We start from the raw sequence: 18949 nt of genomic DNA, 5'->3' as shown, positions 1-18949 counted from the left end.
GTGGTGCAATCTTGGCTCACTGCAACTTCTGCCTCCCAGGTTCAAAAAATTCTCGTGCCTCAGCCTCCCAGGTAGCTGGGATTACAGGTGTGAGTCCCATGCCTGGCTAATTATTTTGTATTTTTAGTAGAGATGGGGTTTCACCAGGTTGGCCAGGCTGTTCTCGAACTCCCGGGCTCAAGTGACCCGCCCGCCTCAGCCTCCCAAAGTGCTGGGATTACAGGAGTGAGCCATGTCTTGCTTTAAATAAACGCCCGGCCTTGTCATGCTTTAAATAAACTTTAGGCTGCTGGGCACTGGTTTATGCCTATAATCCCAACATTTTGGAAGGCCGAGGCAGGAGGATTGCTCGAGGCCAGGAGTTTGAGAGCAGCCTGGGCAACGTAGTGAAACTAAACCTCTACAAAAAAAAATTTAAATTAGTCTGGTATGGTGATATGCACCTGTAGTCCCAGCTACTCCAGAGGCTAAAGGAGGATCGCTAGAGCCCATGAGGTCAAGGCTGCAGTGAGCTATGTTCACACCACTGTACTCCCGCCCAAGCAATAGAGCAAGACCCTGTCTCAAATAAACACACATGCTTACATACATACATACATTAGGCTAAATCTTGTCACACTTTATTTTCAAAGTGTTTCCTGGTTATTTTCATTTTTATTTCAGATTAACTTTTAAAACATTTGTAAAATTCTAGAAAAAAATCTATTGGCATTTTGTTTGTAATGATTTGAGTACACACACAATAGGGGTTGAATGGACACCCGACTATGTTAACTTTTTTAGATGGTTTAGTACAAAAAACTAAGGGCCTACTATGTGCAAGATGCTTATGTTTAGACACTGGAGATACAGCATTGAAAAGATAAGGCATCCTGGATCGCAAAGGTTATTTAGAAGTGGAATTGACAGAATATTGGGATGGACTGTAGCCAGAGGAAGTCTTAGGATGATTGTGGTATTTTGGCTTGGTTAGCTCAGTGGAAAATAATGCTATGCCCAGAGATTGAAATATAGGAGGAGGCACACATTTCCAAAGACTATGTTAGGTTTGGTTCCACATGTAACTATCAGTGGGATATCCAGCTAGAGTTGTTAAGAAAGCAGTGAGACCACTTGGTCTGGCCCTCAGGAAAGTATCCTTCCTTGGAGATATGGACACCTGGCAGAATCTGTTGCATGAGATGTGAAGGCCTGTGTCAGATGCCAGACAGGTTGAAGCCAGTTCAGAAGATGAGGAGGTGAGGAAGGGCCAGGGTCCAAGAGAATTCCATTGCACTCCTAGAGATAGCTAGGAGAAGGATGCCACTGCAGAAGAAGAATGAGAAGTGGCTAAACAGATCAAAGGGCACCCAGAGGACAGGTAAGATAAAGACTGAAAGGTATGTTTTGGGTTAACCACAAAAGAATTGGTCTTTTCACTGGGGTGGTTTAGGTGGAACAGTAGTAATAGAAGCCCCATTGCAGTGGGAATGAGGTTGAAATATGAGAAAGTGATTTCATTATTATCGTCAGTTGTTATTTTATTCTTTCTATTACTGAAGAAACTTCGGAACCCCTTCTAAAGAGAATAAGGAGTCCAATTGTTTTGCTCTGCCTGTACCTTCAAATCTATATTTTTAAATAGAAAATTTCTTATATATCCACTGTTTACTCATACTAAGTACTTGGCAATGTGATACGTTCTGGGACTGAGTTGATATGATAAGAATTGATAAGTCCCCATTTCCTTACGGGACACTACTCTCTGGCAGGAGGTGTTAGACAAATAATTATACAATTATATACAACAGTTGTGGTAAACTCTACAAAAACAGATTAGGTAGTACGATATTGCTTATAATACAGTGGGTAGGATAGGGGAGAGGTCAAGGACGCCTTCCTTGAGTAAGTGAATTTGAGCTGAGATGGATTTTCTAGGGAGAGGGAAAGGCCCTGAGGTGAGGTGAAGTTTGCAGCTGATTAAACCAATGAGGCATGAGATGAGATAAGAGAGGCCCATATTAAATCTCTCTAGGTTGTTGGTCATTTGAAGGTTTGGATTTTGTACTAAGAGTTATGGTAAACCATTGAAACACTTTAAATAGGGGAATGACTTGATCGGATCATTAGAATGTAAAGTTCTTGAGTGTAGTGATTTTTAAAAATTTTTGTTCACTGACCTGTCCATAGTGTTTAACAGTACCTAGCACATTTTATATAGCTCAGTAAATATTTTTGAATGAATGCTTTTTTTAAAAAAAATGAGTGAAACATTTGGTTTTACGAGAAGTTTTCATCTGTTTCATGTAAACAGATTGCAGTGTGGTGTGAGAGGTTGTAAAGTCCAAGTGGAAGACAGTGGTGGCTTGTATGCTAGTGGTGGCAGTGGAAATGGAGAGGCACGTGGAGGAGGCAGAATAATTTGATAGTGGCAAGTGTGGGAGAGGAAGCTACTTGGGATATTTTATACACGAACAGCACAGTACCATTGATGAAGTTGAACTTATCCTGTCCTTTTTCCAAATACTTCTTCCTGCTGGGTTTTGGCATTGGTTTTTAACACCACCATGCACCTCTCGGTTCCTACTTATTCGAGGGCATCTTACTGAGCTGTGTAAACTTGAGCAATACTTCTGAAATATCTCCTGAATTTTCCCCTTTTCTCCAGTCTTACAGCCATTTCCATACTGAATGCCTGTGTTCTATCTTGCCTAGACTATTGCTATCCAGTACTCCTGCCCTGTTGCCACTTTTATCCTATTCATACTGTGCTCTCAGATACACTATAGAAATGAACATCTCATTTGGCTGCCTAAAATCTCAGTGCCTTTTCATTGCCTATAATGTAAAGACTAAACTAACAGTACTCTTTTTTTCCCTAGAGTACATTCAATTAAAATCAAGAAATGTTCATTTAAACTCCTGCTGTTTGCTTGTCTATGATTTAGCCACAGGTACATACCCTGGGCACCTTCCTGATTGTCTCTCTTGATTTGCTAATTACTATCTGGATGATCATAACTGACTCTACTGAGTGTCTGTGCTACCGTTTTTCTGCAGCAGCTCTCTGAACCTTCTCTATAACCTTCTTTATCCTTGTCAAATAAGACGAATGTTATTAGAGTAATAATTGTCAGTTCTTTAGATGATAAAAGGTTTGGATCACTAATGACTTGTTTTTGTTTTTTGTTTGTTTTTTTTACTTTCCAGAATGAACTACAGTTTGACCACAAAATGTTAACATACATGCTTATGTTCAGTTTTGGGGCCCTTGTGATAACATGCATCTTTCTCTTCTCTTTGGACAAGGAGGAGTGACTTCTGTTATTTGGGCAACTTAGTTTTCCTTCCTAAGTATTGTTAACCTTAAGTAGACATTTGCTATTTGCCTGTGCCAGGGGCTTTAAACTTTTCTTTGTTAAACAGGGACCCTTATTTTTAAATGAGATCTTAAATAGAACACCAGGGTGTAAGTCAGATTAACCCAAAATTACCCTATTTGAAGTGTATTGACTTCACCTATTTGAAGCTATTTGAAGTGAAGTCGTTAGATCCCAGGCTGCCACTTAATATCCATTTGGTACCTTAGGTACCTCCAAGAAGTGGTGATTAGAATAAGAAGCAAGAGTCACTGGTAACAGCTGTGGGAGGGATGACATTTCTGAAGGACTTAGACGTACAAGTAATGCCTGGCATCCACCAGTATTCCAAGGACAGCAGATCTTTCCTTACTTCATGAAATGAGTATTATTTTTCTGTCCAGAACCACCATTTGCTCTATTGAACTGTCTTAAGGATTTGTTTCAAACAGCTAAGTTATTTGATTAAAATAGTGATAAAATTGAAAAAAAAAGAGAATTACTAATGTCTCTAGCTGTTTTGGCAGAAACTAACCTTTCTTCCTTCCTTTCATCCATCCTTCCCTCCCCTCCTCCCTCCCTTCCTTCCTTCCTTCCTTCCCACCCCCCCATTTATTCCATCCATCTGTCCATCTGTCCGTCCATCCAATGCCTACTATTTCAGGCACTTTTCTAAATGCTACAGAGCTAACAAAACAGAGAAAAATCTCTGTTCACGAAGCTGACATTCTGGATGGGGACACATTCAAAAATAAGATAAATGTGCCATGCATAGCTAGCCCGAAAAGTGCTATAGAGGAAGGGAAGAGGAATTCCTGTTGTCCCTGTATGGAGATGAGCCAAACATTTTTTTGAAATTAGTTTTCCAGAAATAGTGATCGATTGCCATAGATTTATCTCATTCTCTTACCTGGTTTCCCTCTTAATCCAAGTTCACTCCCATTAAAGACCATAGGGATGTGCTGCAGTCATCTCTGATTCTGGACCAGCTGCTGACTGGCTCGTCCCAGGACTGTGAGCCTGTGGCCTTGTCCTCACTGGCATGGTCACCTTGATGTTTACTGATCACCTGAACTGAGAATGTCTTGTGCCGGCACTTCTTCAGAGCTCATAGCTTACATATCTTTGGGCTTCAGACTTTTGTTTTTCCTATCTCATCATCATCAAATGTAGAAACCCAGCATATAAAGCAAGTGAAAGGTCTGAATGGCAGTGGAAGATGTTTAGGATGAGGCTCCAGACAATCCTCCTGCTCCCCATCCCTTTGGGCTGCCTTGTCACCTCCATGGACTTCTGCCACAGAGCTGTTATTTCTAGGGTAACATTTCAGAGTCATTGTTCTAGGATGCCATTGTCCTTTTCTGATGACAGAAGTGTTTTATAACTGAGCTTTCTAACATAGTAACCATCAGGCACATGTAAATTTGAGTATGCAGCTAGTGTGACTGAGAAACGAAATTTTAAATTTTGTTTAATCTTAATTAAAATTTAAATTGTCACATGTGGCTAGTGGCTACTGTATTGGAAGATGCTTTTTTTGTTTGTTTGTTTTTGAGACTGGGTCTCGCTCTCTTTCCCAGGCTGGAGTGCGGTGGCACGGTCTTGGCTAACTGCAAGCTCCGCCTCACGGGTTCACGCCATTCTCCTGCCTCAACCTCCTGAGTAGCTTGGACTACAGGCACCCGCCACCAGGCCAGGCTAATTTTTTCATAGAGACGGGGTTTCACTGTGTTAGCCAGGATGGTCTCAATCTCCTGACCTCGTGATCCGCCTGCCTCAGCCTCCCAAAGTACTGGGATTACAGGCGTGAGCCACTGCGCCCAGCCGGAAGATGCAGTTTTAATGTAATGCTAGCTACAGATTTAACGTTTACTGAGTGCAGTTCGTATCCCAGTTTTCCAGATCATGAATAAAATGACAGTAGTTTTAGATGATAATGAACTTTGAGAAGGCCTGGATTAAGACCTGACTTAAAACCTTGGGCAAATTTTTCAATCCCTCTGAGCCTCAGTTCCTTTTTTATAAAGTGGGCAAATTTATAGTACCTTTTCATAGAGAGGTTTAAAGTGAGATAAAGCATGCCCAACATTTGGCACAATGCCTAAGGCTGATTGTAGGTGATGTATCCTAATAGGGTTTTGTTGTTGTTGTTGTTTTTTGGGGCATTTCTCTGGCTTGTAAAATGTAAAATATGCCCATTATAGAACAGAGAAAAATAACAAGAAGAAAATAAACATAACCTGTACCACCATCCACAGACAAAACAACAGAAAACTTGTAGAATGTAGAAAAAAAGTATGTCTTTGGTTCACAATATGCTTTTCTCTTTGTTTTGAATGTGTTCGTGTATGACTACACTGACATTACTATTGTAAAACAGTTTTTAGAGGCCGTAGATCATATGTGTATAAATTGCCTTACAAACTTTTTTTCTAATATCATATACTAAAAAGTCTCAGGAAATATGTGGTTACTGAGAGTTGTTAGAAAACTGGTGAATTGAATAATCCAGTAGTATTTTTCTAGATTTATCTTTAGTGATTAATTTTTCCAGAATATAAAAATTCTTTTGGAATTCTTTTTGGATGATGAGAGGAAAAAAGAGATACATAGATGATTTCATCTTGAGTTAAAGCTGTGTGTCAGACACTGCTAAGTGCTGGGACTATAAAAACAAATAAAATGTCATCATTGCTGTTAAGTAAATTGTGGTCTAAATACTGTGTGATCAGTGCTGCAGGAGGGATCTAGACAGTCTAATATGAGAACTTGGGACAAACCCGGCCAGCTGGGGATAGAAAGGTTGTCAGCAAAAAGTTTCTGGCTGAAGTGACACCTGAACGAAGTTTTAAAGGAATGATGGACTTAATTAGGCGGTGATGGGGTGAAGAGTATTCAAGGAAAGGGATGCAGTGAGTATGAAAGCCAGAGTGACCATGGGCATTTGGAGAACTGCAGCTGTCTAGTATGGAGGTCAGAGGTGGGGATGGGGTGGATGGCAGAAATGAAGATGTGTCTGGAGCAGCTGCAGGAACCAGATGGGTCACAAAGGTCTTTCTGTGTCCTGTTAAGGAGCACAGACTTTAAGGTTATAAGAGATATTTGAAGATTACAAGAGGAGAGACGCAGGATCTCTGGTCACACCATTGGCATACATAGAAAAATAACTGGATGTGGTTTGGAGAATGTATCAGAGATGGGTGGGAGTCCATTCAATGACTTGTTGAATAGGTCAGGCAAGAGATGGTAGATGATTCAGGTTGTAGAAATGAGTAGCCCTCTGGAAGTTTGGGTCTAGAATTTGGGAGGGATATTGACTAGAGTTATTCTCATACTGGCCACGGAGTGAATAAAGTCACCCTTTCTGGAGTGCTTACCATGTATCAGGCATTTGACCAAGAATGCAATACACATTATTTGAGTTTATTCCCACAATACAGGGGTTGCAAAACATGGCCAGTTTTACATAGAGGATGGCAAATTCCAGTCCTGTCTCTGAAGCCCAATGATAACACAAATGAAATCACTAAGGAAGAGTATAAAGTGAAAATTTGAAAAGGGTCTAAGAAGGAACTTAGGGGAAAATGTCAGTAGTTATCACAGAGCAGGAAAAAGAGGAGCCCTTAAGAGACTGAAAAGGAGAAGCGAGGAAAGCCAGAGAAAGAGAGTATTAGACTCATGGAATTCTGGGGATGCAAATGGTTCAAGGAGGAAGTGGGGAAGTGTCAGATGCTACAGAGATGTCAGATAAAGTAGTGTACATGTTTCTTGGATTAAGAATAAAGAGACAATTGAGAAGAATTTTGGTGGAGTTTAGGAGGATATCTTGATGCTACATGCCAGGGTTGGTTTTTTTTTTTTTTTTTTTTTTTTGAGTTGGGGTTTCACTCTGTTACCCCAGTGGCAGGATCTTGGCTCACTGCAGCCTCTGCCTCCCAGGCTCAAGAGATTTTCCTGCCTCAACCTCCTGCGTAGCAGGAACTACAGGCATGTGCCACCATGCCTGGCTAATTTTTGTATTTTTTGTAGAGACAGGGCTTTACCATGTTGGCCAGGGTGGTCTTGAACTCTGGTGCTCAAGTGGTCCACCCACCTCAACCTCACAAAATGCTGGAATTACAGGCGTGAGCTACCGCACTCCACCTTGCATGCCAGGGTTATTTTATCAGCATTTCTTGGTTTTGGTGAAAATCAGCTCAATCTAGGTTTTAGGCAAAGTAGGGATTGTTTGACTAGGAATCTGTAGAAGGTTTGGAAGACCCAAATTGTAGGAATTTTACAGATATGACAAGTCCCTAGTATTCACTAGAATGAGGGACTTTATTTACTACTACCATGATAATCTCTCATTACTTCTGTTTGCTTTTTTCTGCCTGTTAGTTGCTGGCTTTTGTGCTGTAGACCTGCTTTCTAGATGTGGAGGGTAGTAGATGGTGCAGTTTTCTACCCTCAACTCTAAATATAAAGATCTTGGAGAAGGACTGATACTGCCTATCTTGGACTAGGTGCTATGTCTGGGCCTGTTGGTGTCTTGGGTACAAGTTCATGAAAAAACATGGTAGTTCCCAAGGTAGTTATGAGATTAGAGGGAATGGCAGTTTCTAGCATGGGAAGAGAAATGTTTAGACAGACAGTCTTATAGGTTTCTGCTCCTAGTGCCTGGAAGATGGAGTGGGAAATGAAGAACCAGAGAAAGTGACTATGGATTCTCTTTTAAGAGCCTGGGCTATGAAAGAAAATCCTAGTGATTGTTTTGGTGGCAACTAAAGAGGGAGAATTGGACTTTAGAATGCTTGTTTTATAACTAAATCATTGATGAGGATTGAAAATGTATTTGAAAAGAGGAGGTAGACATTAATTTTAATGTTTATGGGAGAAAAATGGACATGCAGACATTCTTGTGGACATGGAAATTTATGTGAACAGAAGAAGGCTAGTTATGATCATCACTTTCAAAGTAATTGTATTTGTGGTCACTTCATTATCAAATATATGTTTTCAGGGTGGTTATCTTTGTGTTTGCAATGATCATAAGCCATATCTATAGAAAGAAACCAGAGAATATTAGTATTTGCAAAAGATCTTTAGAAAGAATACAATCTAATATGCTTAATTCATAGATAAGAAAAGTAGAATTCAAAAAAGTGAAGGAAAGTAATCACTTACAGATAAAACAGTGCCTATTAGAAGAGAAGGGACTATTTGCTCCCTGGGTCCCTGTTTAGAAAGTGAGGATGTCTTTCTCACAACCTCTTCAGTAGACCTCCCTTCATGGCCCATTGTCCAGAATCGAATCACATCACCCACATCTGAAGCCTGCTATTGAAAAAGAAACTGTGATAATCTGACTAATGTGCAACAAGGAGAATTTGCCCCCAAAGATTGTGGGAAGAGGAAGAGTACCTGAACAAAGTCAGGGCTCTCCAGCAAGGAAGAAAGCAACAAGGAAGAAAGCAACAAGTGTTGCTAAGAACTCAACAGTGTCTGCAACATGGACTAAGCTAAAGAGCTTATATTTTATTCCATGGACAATGGGACTCTCCTGAAGGTTTTAGATCAGAGAATAGGTAAGATCCTATCTGTGTTTCAGCAAAAATGCTATTCATAAAACATCTATGGTCTTAGTCCATTTGTGCTGCTATATCAGTACCTTAGACTGGGTAGTTTAAACAAGATAAATTTATTTCTCATACTTCTGGAGGCTAGGAAATGCAAAATCAAGGTGCTGATAGGTTGGGTAAGGGCCTGGTCTCTGCTCTCAAGATGGCAGCTTGTTGCTAGAGTAGTGCCTCTTTACATGGCAGAAGAGATGGAAGGGCAAAAGTGGCCTCCTTAGCTCTCTCCAACCCATTTGTAAGAGACCAATCCCATCCATGATGGTAGAGCCCTTATTGTCTGAGTGCCTCCCAAAGGCCCCACTTCTTAATATTATCACATTGGTGATTAAGTTTCAACACATGAATTTTGGGAAACATTCAGATCACGGCACCTGTGATAAGACATGAGGTGAGACGTCATTCTATATAAGTTAGTTGCAAAGTTGAACTAAATTTCAGGTCTCCAGCATCTTCCCATTGTTATCTACATTCTGTCCTCTCTGTGTATACTGTTGATGGTGTGTGTTTGTCTTTTACCATGAAATTTGATATCTTTGAACTGACAATAATATAGGGAATGGATTTCTAATAGTTAGAAATGTAACTATCCACAATTATATTAATACGTATTTATTAAGAATCCTCAGGAGGAATTTTTAAAAATATCGCCATCAAGTGCTTACCATTTGCATTGGTTGGAATGTTTGGGTGTATAATATATACATGTGTCCATCATACAGAAGGGCTGTGATAAATGTTAAAAGAAAGGCAGAGGTAATGTGATATGGCTGTTGCTCGGGGCAGTTGAGGGAAGCTGAAAGAGGATGTGTAATCTACAGTGAGCAGTGAAGAATGTGCAGGTGGGACAGGTCATTCTAGATGAGGGAAACAGCAAGTAAAAGAAAGGCAGAAAAGCCAGGGAGTACCAAGGTGACTGGTATTTGATAGAGCCTAGGATTGAGAGAAAAGTCAGGAATGGATCATGGAGTTGAAGACACAAGAGAATGAAGCTCACACCTGCTGGTACCTAATATAAGTAGGCACAGTGCTAGGGTTTAAAATGTGCAATCTCATTCAATCTCACCACATTCCTATGAGGGACAGAGGATCATTTTTGCATTTTTTTCTGATGAGGGACTGAGGCTTGGGAAAACCAACTTGCTTGAGAACTCACTACTAATGGTGGAGTCAACATTTGAAGCCAGTCTGCCTTAGGAAGTTATTCTGTTATGCCAAGTATCCCACTGTGTCATTTCATGATTCTTAGCATCTTAGCGTTTGACTTTCATTCTCGGGCATTGCGGAAGGGTTCTGAGCAGGAATGGGCATTACCACAGTGCTCATCAGGGAAGGGTGGAGGCTGGATGGAGGGCAGAAGCGACCAGCACCATTGTTCTGGTCCATGGATAGTCTCCTGTAACATCTGACACCCAGACATTGGAGTCACTACATAGCATCATTTTCAGAACTGTATTTGCCATCTTTTCCAGTGAAATAAAAATTAAAGTTCTATACCCACCTTGATGCCTCTCTAGCTTCCTTCTTCTTTCCTGTTTCCTGTTACAGGACTTGCATTTCACTTTGGCTTATCCTCTCTAGTACATACCTTCTAGCTTAGCCAACACTTATTCAAATATGACTAACTCAGACTAACTACTAGTTGTCCAAGAAGTTCCTCCTAATCCATGACATCTCTGAGACTTCGATAATAATTGACCTGATAAACTGATAGAAAAAGATGTACCACCTACCAATACTTGAACTCCCTTTTTGTTGTTGTTGTTGTTGTTTTATACTGGTCCTCTCTAGAATGCTATGTAAACAAGGAAAATGCAGAATACCTACTTTTTGTACCTTAGAAACACATCTGGTGCTATTTGAACTAACTAAAAGTAAAGTAAGTGCCATGGCAGATTATGCCATACCTTTTCTTTTTATTTAAAAAAAAAAAAAAAAAGGAAATGGGAAACATACCTCTTCTAGAAGGCCCTGACACTGAACTGGATATTGAAATCATATAGGTAATGTATTAATATATGCCACATTTGTTTTCCATGCATCAACCATCTTTGGTACATATGTGTTGGATATTTGCCATGTGAGAGAAACGTTACCCAGAGGGAAGATCGTCTTGTTTAGAAGTAGTATGAATCGCTAAGGTGGAAGTAAAGTCAGCCCTTTTTTATTTTACTTACCTTTGCTACATGATCTGATGGAGGTTTTTTCTTTTTCTTTTTTCTTTTGACTTTTAGTCATTTTGTGTCAGTCTTTGAGTATATGTCAGAACTCCCCTATTGCAACTAAAAAATGGAAATTACATACCAGGACACTATAATTTCCATGAACTTAAAAAATTATATGAGAAATATTATAACTTAATATTGGTTTTACCATGACCTCTAATTTGAAATGGAGTGAAATGCTTCTGTGGTTAAATCAGCTTGCTTGTGCTGTTTGCTATAAAAGTTTCAAGAATATATATTTCAAAAAAAGTTTTTAAATAATCCAAAACAAATGCAACAGGGCTCAGCATACTTGAAACACATTTTCCGCATTTATCTTAAATCTCTGTGCTCCAGAGAGTGTTCATGTGTATGTGGATTAGGCCTGGATGGTTATTTCACCATCTATCTCCATCCTGGATTGATTGCACTGAACAGCACAGAATGAGTTACATATGGTCCCACTTTGTCTCAGTTTGTAGGACCTCTGGGCTGGAACTCCATTTGATCAGAGTGAAGCTAACCATTGCAGAAATTTGGCTAATGTAAAAACCCTGAATATATGCACATATACATATATTCTGGCTAGAATGTTCATATTTCTATTAGAAGTAGTGGTGTTTCCTATACATTGTCTCAGTAGTTATTGTTGACATTTCAAGAATTAAAAAAATAATCCATGGATGATGATGTTGCTGTTCTGGATAGGAATCATGTTACAAGTGTGGACCAAGACAATATTCAGATGTTTTCAAATCAAAATTATGAATATACCAAAAACTTTCTAAAATTGGGAAGAAGATAGGAATACAAAGATTATCTTAAATACAAACTTAAAATTGAGGAGGAAACTTATTGTCAAATTTATAGTTTATTTTTTTAGGGTGGTCTATTTTAGAAAAGAAAAATAGCCTTCAAATATGTTTAAGTTTAGATATTGCTCCTTAACTCTATAAACTTGAGTCAGGTAGGGGGCTGTGCACATTAAGGTCCAGCTTGTAGGCACTGAGGGTAAAGGAAGCTGTTGAGGGTAACTTACTCCCCCATCAGGCTTTTGTCTCTCTATTTTGTTCTTTTTCCTCCTATTGCTTTATTTATTTTTTTGTTACTCCTACTTCCCCTCCCCCTCCTGCTCTTCCTTTCTCTGTGCAACCACGTGCTTCAAATCTGTGTATCTGGACTGCCTTCTCTAACAGTTCCGTGTGAGTGTTAGCAGAATGAAAACCAGATGGACCAGCAGTTCCCACTGTTATCTCCCAGCCGACTCTGGCAAGCCTCCCTTTTTCCCTCCCTCCTTGGCATGACAGAAATATTTGCCTTTATTTAGGGAGACTTGTATTTGCTGCTGTACCTCTTCCCTCAGCTGCAACATAAGTGGGAAGCTATTTATTCCCTTGTTGCTGAGGTTGGTTGAGGTGAGTAGAATGTGCAAATGAATTTAACTGTTGAAGAAGCAGTTTTAAGCTTGCCTAACTTCTGTATTTTTCTAGAATAAGTGACTTACTGGTTATAGCAATCTGAAGACAAGTTTTTAACAATAGATAGCACTGGAATAGCAATCTGAAGACAAGTTTTTAACAATAGATAAAGGTGAAAATGCTCTTCATGTGTGTCTCTACCATCCTTTCACTCAGAACACTTTTATTCACTATAGGGACATCCATTGTTATTCAGCCAGAAATACAGATTCAGAAATGGAGACCCTGATATTGCTGTTAACTCATCAATAATAATAATAACAGCTTATTGTGCAAATACTCTTATTAGAATGATGATTATTTTCATTCTCTTATTGCATCTTCCCTAAAGTGATATCAACATTATTTCAACTTTTAAATGTTGTGTTTTATTGCAACCCAAGTGTTAAGCAATTGCTTTGAACAAAAGTGAGGTAGATTTGGAATTGTTATAGTAGTAATTTGGGTTTTTCTTTTTCTTTCAATAATTGACCTTTAAGTGATTTTGAGATTTTCTCACTGTGCTTATTATAACATTTTTAAAAGCTTGTTCTTTCTTAATAGTTACTTCACTTTTCTAAAAGCCCAAGTGTGAGATATTTGTGTCTATAACTGCAAGAGGTGCCTCAAAACACTTTGGGTGTGTGTGTGTTCATGTGCGTGCCTACACATTTGTGAAAGAATTAGATCTAAAGAACCAAAAATAGAGACTCTGATACTGCTGTTGACTAGCTCATCATGCAAATGCTCTTATTTGAATGATGATTATTTTTATTCTTTTATTGCAGCTTCCTTAAAATGATACCAAAATTATTTCAACTTTTAAATGTTTATTATAACCAAAGCGTTAAGAAATTGTTTTGAACAGATCAAAAGGTCTGTTGCTTTGATAAGTAGATTAGATTGAGAAAAACAGTTCAGAATGTCAAGGGAAAAGTATACTTAAAAGAAAGCAGTTCTGAAGTATGAATGTCCATTATTGGGTAATCAGGAAATTTCTTCATATCTGCCACATACTCATGAAAAAAAATATTAGCAGTGTCTAGTTCTTTTTAGTTCTCTGGGACTTTTACATTCTTAACTCTGTTTGAGATTATTAATTGGACTATTGGTTTCATGCTTTTAAAATGGCAGGTCATAAATTTACACCTTTTAAGTAAATAATAGTTTCACTTCATTGTATAACACATTTCACTTATGTAGCAGTGATTTTTAAAACAGGGCAGGAAAAATTGAAATGCGAAATATGCCTGGAAGACGATAACCTGTTTCATCTAAGAGGCCAGAAAACTAAGGATAGCACAGGGATGGCAGGTGTAAGAGAAAATCATTACAAAGAGCTGGCTCCTACCAGTATCTCACCTGCATAACAGACTTCAGGTTTTTGTTATTTCTGAGCTGTCATGAGGGGTTCATTATCATCCCACTTCCTCATCTATTTTCTACCTCTTGCTAACATTGGTTTCAGCTTCCAGTGCAGTTGTGCTGCTGCATATAACACTACCAAGGTAGCATCTGCCTAAGCCAGAAATAACAATAGGATATAATATAACCTAGTTACAAATGAGGTCCTGCCATCTGTGCTGTACCTTCTTAAGTGGGGTTTGGATGATAAAATCCTGATTTAAACGTCAGTAGATAAGTGTATTTTATTGATAGAAGATGTTGAATTTCTTCTGTTCACTTGCTTTTAAAAAAGATAAACCCCACTTGAAAAACTGAGGTGCTTAAGGAGTAAAATAATATGTTCCTGGTGGCATCCTCCAGATCGTACTGAGAAGCACTCCACAATGCCAGACTCACCTGTGGATGTGAAGACGCAATCTAGGCTGACTCCTCCAACGATGCCACCTCCCCCAACTACTCAAGGAGCTCCAAGAACCAGTTCATTTACACCGACAACGTGTAAGTAGTCATTTCAGGCTTTTGAGTTTCAGTTTTAAAGTTTAAATTAAATTTTTTTCTGCAAATGAAAAATCAAGGGAAAATAAAATTCAGCATCAATGTATTATGCAGAAATGAACCAAAAAAAATCATTTGTTTGCCAGTAAGTAGGTACTGAGCACAGAAGTATCATAGCTTAGGTCTAATTTGTATGACTGCCAATATTTGCCTTCCTTTTCATTATTGCTTCGAAGTTGTAGTCTGCTATGATTTTAGCAAATGAAGCAGCATTTGGTCTGTAATTCCAGTTGTTACCACTATAACTTCTAATTCATCTTAATGTGGAGCTCTTTATTTTAGTTTGTTCAGCATGACTTGGAACATGGAAATGTGCTATTATTATTTCTAGGTTACTTCTTCTAACACCATTTTCATCTATTTCAAGTGGTTACAAATAATGTTAAAATATAATATCCTTGTGTTAAAAAGGGTACTGATATGCAACAATATCATACAGAAAACTTTCTGAAGTGAGAAGTGCCTTTCTTGCCCTTTTTTTTGGGTGGAGGGGGAGGACAGAATCTTGCTCTGTCACCCAGGCTGGAGTGCAGTGGCACGATCTCAGCTCACTGCAACCTCTGCCTCCCAAGTTCAAGCTATTCTCCTGCCTCAGCCTCCTGAGTAGCTGGGATTACAGTCATGCGCCACTGAGCCCAGCTAATTTTTGTATTTTTAGTAGATACGGGGTTTCACCATGTTGGTCAGGCTGGTCTTGAACTTCCGACCTCGTGATGCTCCCACCTCGGCCTCCCAAAGTGCTGGGATTACAGGCGTGAGCCACCGCACCCGGTCGTGTCTTTCTTGTCTTGAACCTGTCAGACTGTTATTAAAACTTTACTCCATTCCTGCTTGGCTCAAGTTCTGTGTTCTCTCAATAGAGTGTATTGCTTTCAGTACAGTCCAAAGGAAAAGACAGAGAATTCTGACAGAATTGCAACCTCCCACTCTTTCCTGTATATTTCATTAGGGATAGTGAGTAACTGTTTTAATAAATCTCAAAGTCCTGGTTGAAATTGTCATCAAGGAGTTGTGAAACTAATAAGTGTTACCGGTTGCAGCTATTTTGCACACCATGTGCCATGAAATCCATATGAATGAAAAATAACTAAAAGGCAAAAATAGATCTTTGGGACTATAAGGGATTAGCAAAGTACACATCTCAGGCTGTTTATGCAGTGTTGCACTGCCATTTAAAAGACCTTTCCAAATGTGTAAGGAGCAGGTGACTGTGCAATGCCAAGTTGTAACCGTGTCATCTTATATTTGGTTTGTTTTTACCCAAAGCCACAGGGGTAAGCATATGTCTCCTGTGAGATGTCCTGGTGAGCTGGCATTTCTTGACAGGTTATTATGATACTCAGTTGTGACAAGAGAACCATTTTATTATGTCAAAATTGAACTTTTAAGCATAACATGGTCTTTAAAACATTTTCAAACTGTATCAAAATTATATTAAAAAGATGGGTTTGATAAAGGTCTGCTTATCAAATTAATTGACTTAACATGATAAAATCAACATTTTCTTTAATGCAAACGATGCAGATTTTTTATTCTAGTTCTTATGGATTATCAACTTTTTGCTTTCTTTTTATGTACTTATTAATGTACATATTATTGGGTTACAGAGTGACAGGGATTATCGTCTTGATGTTCAAACAAATTTTATCAGAAATGAATTTACTGAATTATCACCACTCCATGCTCTTGGCTGGATTTAGGTGTCCCTTTTTGATTTCTTGAAATAACTCCTTGTTAAACACCATATCCATTTTGGCTTTGTACATAAAATATGCATTTTTCCTAAAGAAGTGGTTAAGAAGTATGAGGGGGAGAAAATAGCCTTCTAATTGGGTGGTGGAAGGTTAAAACTTGAAAGTCCTATTCCTATAAACACAGCTGTCAGTTGTGTGTACAAAACATGATTAAAAATGTTCAATGATAAATTTAGTCTCCACCAAATGTACACTTTCTCTAGGGGAGCAGTTTGGAAAGGAATAGTCCTGTTATATTGATGTAAGCCTGCGACAAAAAGCTGACATCCGAAGCTGTCTGTTCTATTTTTGAAACATTTCAGGTGGTTGGCATATGTGCACATGGGAGGCAGGGCTGGCCCTGGGTTGCAGCAGACTCCATTTATTGTCAGCCTCTGTGCAGGATACCATCACTCAGTATGAGGAGTAGACCCATTTAGTTATAGAGTACCTGAGAATGTAGTAACCCTGTGAAGTCCAAGCATTTTTTAAAAGTCCCAACATTTAAAAACTTATAAAACCAGTAGATGTAAAAGGTAGGAAACTTGGTGGCAATTTCCTCATGCATGTTCTCTGTAAGTTTATGATTTCCTTCTGATTTTGTGCTCTTGACAGTAACTAATGGCACGAGCCATTCTCCTACAGCCTTGAATGGCGCCCCCTCGCCACCCAATGGCTTCAGCAATGGGCCTTCCTCTTCTTCCTCCTCCTCTCTGGCTAATCAACAGCTGCCCCCAGCCTGTGGTGCCAGGCAACTCAGCAAGCTGAAAAGGTTCCTTACTACCCTGCAGCAGTTTGGCAATGACATTTCACCCGAGATAGGAGAAAGAGTTCGCACCCTCGTTCTGGGACTAGTGGTAAGCAAATGGAAACCAACCCAGTTTTCTTGGTGTAAGGGATAGTGTGGGTGGGAGACTCAGACATGTAGACACCGTTCTCGCAAGTATTTTGTTATAATAGTTTCTACATCTGAAGATTGTGTGCAAGTCTGATTCATGCTATAGTGACAGTCTTTTAAATTCTGCATTATATATTGACCCCACCAGAGTTTTTTTTCTCACTGTTTGACTAATAAAGATATGGTTATACAAATTTATTGTTATATTGGCCATAAACATGTTATGTATATAAATGTGTGTGTGTGTGTGTATGTGCACATGTATTTCAGTATTTCAGTAAGTACACTTTCCTGGCATGCCTAGTGGTTTTCAGTGATGACAAAATGGTTTTGTTATGTTGAGTCACTCAATCTAATTGGATGCTCATTTTAATTTCATTGCTTTAGGGGATTTTTATCATTGGCCCAGATGAACAAGAATTTATAACAACACATTCTTCTTTTTATCTAGTGTCATTTTTAAGATGAATAACATTGAAATTTTTTATTGTGGTAAAATATACATACAGTTTATCATTTTAACCATTTTTAAGTGTACAGTTTGGTGGCATTATGTATATTCACATTGCTGTATAGCCACCACCACTGTCCATCTCCAGAACTTTTTCATCACCTCAATCTGAAACCTTCTGTATTCATAAAACAGTAACTCCTCATCTCTTTTATCCCGAGCTCCTGGTAAACACTAATTCTTTTTTGTTAAAAAAAACAAATCTTTGTTATAGGTAGAATTACCGAAACCACTAGTTTGAGAAGAGAACTGTTGGTTTTTGCATATTACACTACGTTCTGCACATTGTCACACTAGAAAATAGAACATATATCTTTTTTTGTGTTCTAAGTCACTTTTCCATGTGTTGTGATTTTCTGTAGAAGTGGAGGATTTTCGAGTATTTAGGAAGGCTAGTCTCCCATATCAAACCGAGTCACGGAGAAGCTATGAATCTTATATGCAGTTCTTTCATTGTCCAGGGTTATGGTCGTCTCCATTTTCTTGAAATAGATTATTTATTTTTATTATATGGACCTATCAGGGGCAAAGCCATACCAGTTGTGTTTTGCAAAAGAAGTTTCAGAATTAGAAGGCTGGGTAAGAGACTAGCTCAGAAGACATGCTTCAAATCACTATATCCCACATTTGACAGAGATTTTGCAATTTAATTTTTAACCATTAACTGCCTCTCCTCCCTACTCCAAGAACAAAAGACTTCCATGTTTCTCACAGTCCATCAGCTCCACCTCGTAAACTTCCAAGACAGGAAGGTGATTTTCACAAAAGGTGTGTTGGCATACTTGAGATACTTTTGTCAGTCACTTATCTTTTCCTTTTTATTCATTCTTGAATTTGCATAATAAGCTTTTTTAACATGTAAATAAGTTAGACCAAGGAACCACAAAGTAAATCCAAAGTAATCATTGTATCAAGTAAATGGTGAATGTGTTGTTCTTAGCAAAATTTTCTTTTTTGAAAATTGCCTTATAAATTTGACATGTTCTTTATTAACAGTGGTTCCATAATTGAAAATGCAGAAAAACTTGGTAGCTTTAAGTAGATTTTTCCCAAGTGGCATACTTTTGTGTGAAATACTTTTAAAAAATATATTTTTTAAAATCTAAAAGCCTAGAGAGGAAAATAGGGGAGGACATTAATTAATGATAACTTGCATATAATAGGCAGTGAATATTCATTGAGTAGCAGACTTCTGTTAAACATTTGGCTTACAAGCCATTTTACATAATTC

General features: G+C 38.6%; 1 protein-coding gene across 4 annotated transcripts in view; it reads left to right on the top strand.

Moving 5' to 3' along the window:
* RUNX1T1 (RUNX1 partner transcriptional co-repressor 1) overlaps nucleotides 1-18949 on the top strand; it is a 144490-nt gene that overhangs the window by 71237 nt on the left and 54304 nt on the right. For all 4 annotated transcript variants that reach the window (XM_055349722.2, XM_019032604.4, XM_004047274.5 and 1 more), the window contains 2 exons: nucleotides 14382-14519; nucleotides 16925-17166. In XM_055349722.2, the coding sequence (XP_055205697.1) occupies nucleotides 14382-14519; nucleotides 16925-17166 (380 nt within the window). The remainder of the gene's footprint in view (nucleotides 1-14381; nucleotides 14520-16924; nucleotides 17167-18949) is intronic.

This window comes from Gorilla gorilla, chromosome 7 (assembly GCF_029281585.2).
Source record: "Gorilla gorilla gorilla isolate KB3781 chromosome 7, NHGRI_mGorGor1-v2.1_pri, whole genome shotgun sequence".
Classification (NCBI taxonomy): Eukaryota; Metazoa; Chordata; class Mammalia; order Primates; family Hominidae; genus Gorilla; species Gorilla gorilla.
This window is presented reverse-complemented; position numbering and strand designations above follow the sequence as displayed.